Source organism: Vespula pensylvanica, chromosome 1, assembly GCF_014466175.1.
Source record: "Vespula pensylvanica isolate Volc-1 chromosome 1, ASM1446617v1, whole genome shotgun sequence".
Classification (NCBI taxonomy): Eukaryota; Metazoa; Arthropoda; class Insecta; order Hymenoptera; family Vespidae; genus Vespula; species Vespula pensylvanica.
Window position 1 is genome coordinate 14,187,269 of NC_057685.1, and position 5,156 is coordinate 14,192,424.

General features: G+C 38.8%; 1 protein-coding gene across 1 annotated transcript; it reads right to left on the bottom strand.

The window, feature by feature from the left end:
- Window positions 1–3,033: 3,033 nt before the first annotated feature.
- LOC122629418 lies at window positions 3,034–4,678 on the bottom strand. Its single transcript, XM_043812808.1, has 6 exons — window positions 4,498–4,678; window positions 4,096–4,255; window positions 3,776–4,010; window positions 3,560–3,716; window positions 3,349–3,483; window positions 3,034–3,240 (listed from the first exon to the last, which is right to left on the bottom strand). Exons 1-6 carry the CDS (start codon window positions 4,543–4,545, stop codon window positions 3,088–3,090), a joined length of 888 nt encoding a protein of 295 aa, XP_043668743.1. The 5' UTR covers window positions 4,546–4,678; the 3' UTR covers window positions 3,034–3,087.
- Window positions 4,679–5,156: the final 478 nt, after the last annotated feature.

The window sequence follows — 5,156 nt, forward strand, 5'->3', positions numbered from 1 at the left end:
CCGACGTATAAATCGTCTCTTTCTGTACACGTGCGTCTCTTCTCGAAATAGAAGCGTGCCAAAATCTTTCAACCGAATTGTTTCGAATCGAACGATCCCAACGATTCAATTTAAACGAATTAGAAATCAAATAAGACGACGGATGAGTACGATCACGAATTTCTTTTCTTTCCTTTTTTTTTTTTTCATTCTTTCTTAGCGCATTCGAAAAAAAATTAATACATATTAATACATAGTTTTTACATACCTAGGTATCCCGCATCACCTGCATATCCATTAAATAGTTAATAATATCCGTGCGCGGTTATGATAATTATTCTCATCCCATAAAATTTTCTAAAAAGACTTGTTGAAATACGACAAGAAATCGTTAAAGTCGTTTCGACCTCTAAGGAAAAGGTAGGATATCCTATACGTACGTATAGATATATTATGTACATACGTAGATATATAGATACGTATAGAGAGTTACGCATTCTTAGCTTATCTATCTTTAGTAAAGAAAAAGAAAAAGTAAAAAAGAAGGAAAGAAAAAAAGAAGAAAGAAGAAAAAAAAGGAGAAAAACGCTGGGGTTACTGCGTACTGCGAGAAGATCGGCTTCCGCCATCATGAGAATCCGTATGGTTTTGAACGATGATGGGACTCACGATGATCTTGGTGTTGGTGGTGTTGGTGTTAGTCTATACTGGTACCGAAGTTGCCGAGTTGCTCGTTTAAGCTCGTACGTAACGTAGAAGGTGCAATCATAAAGCTAGACTCGACCTGCCGCATCGAGCACGGCTGGTAACGATTTGTTAACACCGCAAATATCCAATCAACGATACCGATCATACCGATCTCAGCCCTGCAGGACTTTGTCGTCTAACTATGCCCGCCGGTATACGTGTAGTCGATAAGAGAAATAGAAAAGAAAAAAAAAAAAGAAAAGGAAAAGAAAAATGAGAGGAAATAGAAAAACAACGTAAAATCAAATCAAATCAAATAAAAGAAGAATAACAGAAATGAAAGAAGGAGAAGAAAGACGAATAGAATCGAGAAGAAGAAAGGAGGGACGTTATCGAGTTTACATGCAAGAAGCTTAGAATATAGTCCGAGCATGATTTTCTTCTTCTTGTGTGGTCCGTCTTACGTCTCTCCTCGATGCGCGAACGCGTAAAAGTAACGTCGACTTTCTCATGAGGCGCTATTCCGTAAGCGTAGGATCGTTGCCACCGACGTACTTACACTCAACTTGGTGTCGGCGCTCCTCCGAGCACGAGAATGAGATTCGACGGCGTATTTATTGTGGGAACAGTATACGCCAAGGAAATATTGCGCGAACCTTTCTCGTTATGGCTACTCGAAATATTAGCTAACGGTCGAAAGAACGAACGAACACGAAAGAGTGAGTGAGAAAGAGTGAAAGAAAGATTGAGATAAAGAGAGAGAGAAAGAGAGAGAGAGAGAGAGAGAGAGAGAGAGAGAGAGAGAGAGAGAGAGAGAGAGAATTTGCGAATAAGAAACACACTATCATGATTTCTTGAATCGACGAAGAAAACTTTAAAGCGCCGTTTCCTCGTAGCACGGAAATTTATTATATCGACACTACGTTAATATTTCTATCGTCGTGGTTTAAAGGTAGAAAGAAAAAAGGATCGATAGAGAGAAAGAGAGAAAGAGATATTAATGGGATATCGACCTTGCCCATATACGGCTAGTACCTCTCTCGCTGAAATCGAATGAATCATCGGCGACGATTTCTTCGCGTATATAACTTCGCGAAACTGAAATAAACGCATCGTAGGCAGATGATTAACAACGCTACCGTGTCTGTACATGTCCGTTGCTCGATCGTAGTTTACTTACGAACGATACTGTCCGAGAGAAAGAAAGAGCAATGGCATTAGAAAGGTCAACTCGTTGGACTCACGATGACCTTTTCGTTCTTTCACTATTCAGACTTCGACAGATGAAACTATTGAAAAACGTTGGATCAATGATTGGATCTTGTCGTTGTTGTTGTCGTCGTTGTTGTTGTTGTTGTTGTTGTTGGTGGTGGTGGTGATGTTGGTACTGTGAGGACGCGATCGTGTATCTTTAAAAAAGTACATTTTTCTTTTATAGAAATAGAAAAATTTCAATATGATAGAACATAAATACGAGAAGATATTGTTAGAAGAGCTTGGAGAAGGCGGTACGCGTTCTCTTTCATTAGCTGGTTAGGGTAACGTAATCATTTATCATAGCCCATCGAGTATATTACGTATTGTAACATGACAGAAGCTAAATGATGTCTTTATCCTAAACGACAGGTAATATTACGAACATGATAAATCCGTCCGTTAATGTTCGTGGTGCGATTGTGCGTTATTAAAAAATTATTTAATGGAGGGATAGAGGAAGGTAGTCGAACGAAGTTTAGCCGCGTGCATCTTTAGATAAGAGCAAAGAGAGTTGGAAGGATAATTACGTTTGTTCTTGTACTTTGGATGCGTTACTTAAGGAACAGGCCGATTGAAAGAGCGCCGATGATAGCTAACTCTTGAAATTGCCCGATGTTTTCTCTGAGTTAAGTAAGTTGCGCCATAACTCGCGCCATGAACGAGAAACAAAGAGAGAAAGTGAGAGAGAAAGAAACAGATAGACAGATAGACAGAGAGAGAGAGAGAGAGAGAGAGTGAAAGAAAGAGAGAGAGAGTGGTGACTGCAGGTCGTTGGGGTGGTGTAATACCGCCTAAATAAAAATTCACGACGCGAAGCGTACGTTCCCTTCCTAGGCACGACGTTTAAATGTTAACGACAATGGCGAGTCATGTCAGATCGTTTCGTGTCGAAGCGAAAGGGCGAGAGGCATGGCTACGGACCTTCTATTTGCATACCTTCTTTCCATATCTCGTTTCGATGTCGTCTTCCATTCGAAAGAAATCAGAAAAGTTTGATGGTTTTGTTTCTTATTGTTTTTTGTTTGTTCGTTTGTTCTCTTTTTGTTTTTTTTTTTTTCTTTTTGGTTTCATTTTTTGTTTTCTTTCTCTACGAATCATGCAATAATTTGATAAATTTACATCAAACGTATTTTATATAGACAAATATGTGATAAAAAACGACAATCAAGAAACTTCCATAGACGCGAGATTCAAGATGTTTTGATTGTTATTCAATGTTTCGTAGAGGATAATATAATTATTACGAAGTTGGACCATCCGATGCCACAAGTTCAAGTGTGTCATACCGTTGCGATCCCCCGATTCCTTAGGAGTTGCCTTGAATAATAAGAATCTTTAAGGTTTATTATCAAAGAGGAGGGATCAAAGGGGGAGTAGTTGTATAGATCGCTTTATTTTCTCGTAATTTGGTTGTCGCATACTCACTTGAAGGTTCTTGAGATGAAAGAAGAGCTCGTAGGCCCAGCAATCGATGGTTTCGGTAGTACGAGTCGCATTGGTCAATTCGATCGACTCGAGCGAATTTTTGATTAGGGCAAGGGCCTGCAGCCAACGTTTAAGCTGCATAAGATCAGACCCCTTGTGAGTTGACTTTGTAAAACGTATCGATTAAATTTGATTCGATGACGTTTCTTACTATCGTGATATCTGCGATTAATTGAACAGCGGCTGGTCGCATGATGCCGATAAATGTATCAACGATCGTGTCATCCTTTTTGATGCTAGACGTATACTCTAGAACGGAGGAGCTCCAGTTGGAGGATGTACCACATTGCGCGTTTTGAAACTCTGATCTTGGTAAAAATGAATCATTAAATAATATTTGATAGTTAATATCGGATATGGATCTTACTTTTGGAAGAACATTGGAATGACATTGTCGATTACGAAATAGGACGGCGTGAATACGATTTTTTTTGTACAGGAAGCTAGTCGACTTATGATAAATGCCAATAGCTGACCAAGGGCACCAGGATATCGACGTATCGTCGTGTTATTACCACCGTATATTCTGTGATATTTTCTTTTATAAATTCTGTGTCTCGTGCGGCTACGATCGCACATCGATAGAGAATAATAAGTTGTAACTGTAATGAAGGAATTATTTCGAGAAATGTAATTAATGTTACGTTCAATGATTACCATCGAAATCGATGATTGTGTTCGGCTTACGATCTCTTATACTTGATAACGTTGACACTGATCTCGCTTGAGGATAAATTACGTTAGTGTTTACGTTGATATTATTCCTCGCTGATTCCGGCATATATTCTTCAATGATTTCATTTAATTCGACTACTTTACTTGGAAACGTATCCAGACATTCGAGAGCCTAAAAATAAACTCCTCTTTTAACCTCGAAACTTTGACTTTGATTCATTGTCTCTGGTACGATCGTTTCTCGAGTAAAAGTATTGCGCGTTCGACAAAGAAGAAGAATGTACGGCCGAGCGTTTAGAAAGTGATTATTTTACGGGTGATAGATGTTAAGGTCGTTAGTAACGGTCGGGGTCAAGCGACGAAAAGTGAATGCGAAGGTTATGTTATGAACACAAAAGAGTAAATCCTTTTCACCTTATGCTGAAGGCTTTCGAAGAATAAACGTTCCGTCTTGGAAGACATCCTTTTTATCTCCGAATATGTTTATTCAACGCGCACATCCGGATATTCCACGTGAATTTGGACTAACATGTACATGTTGACAATATAACGCGGAACGGGAGTACTCCGTTGAGTACTTCCTACGATCTAACGAGAAACAATCGACGTTCTTTCGATATCTCTCGTTCATCTCTCTAATAAATATCATTCGTCATTATCGAGAAGAAAAATCGCTCGATAACACCGATGATACTGCTATTTCCGCGATTTATAAAATCGTCTTTTTCCCTTTATGTCTTACCAAAGAGTTATAAAATAAACCCGTTAACTTGCTAATGAAGTTTATGTTGTCCGATGTATTGAGATTAATAAACTTGATATATCTGACTCGTACGTTTTATAACATCCGTAATGACGATTGTGACGTATCGTTCAGGTAGAGAAAGATGCTACGGAAGATGGTCGTTCAGATAGAGAAAGAGAAAGAGAAGAAGCGGTCGAAGGAAAAGGAAGAATTTTTTTTTTATTGCCGTGGGTGATTTTACTCGAAGAATTCGCGGAACGCCCAAGGCTCCTTGCTACCTATGAACGTTATGAATTATTGATTCCTCTATGCATTCCATTATAATCAT

Bases quoted from the DNA above. Each gene is read 5' to 3' on its own strand.
- LOC122629418 (XM_043812808.1), bottom strand. From the start codon at position 4,545: ATGTCTTCCAAGACGGAACGTTTATTCTTCGAAAGCCTTCAGCATAAG. The intron at 3,717-3,775 runs GTAAGATCCATA...ATTTTTACCAAG, and splicing joins ATTCCAATGTTCTTCCAAAA to ATCAGAGTTTCAAAACGCGC. The intron at 3,241-3,348 runs GTGAGTATGCGA...TTATTATTCAAG, and splicing joins TTCATCTCAAGAACCTTCAA to GCAACTCCTAAGGAATCGGG.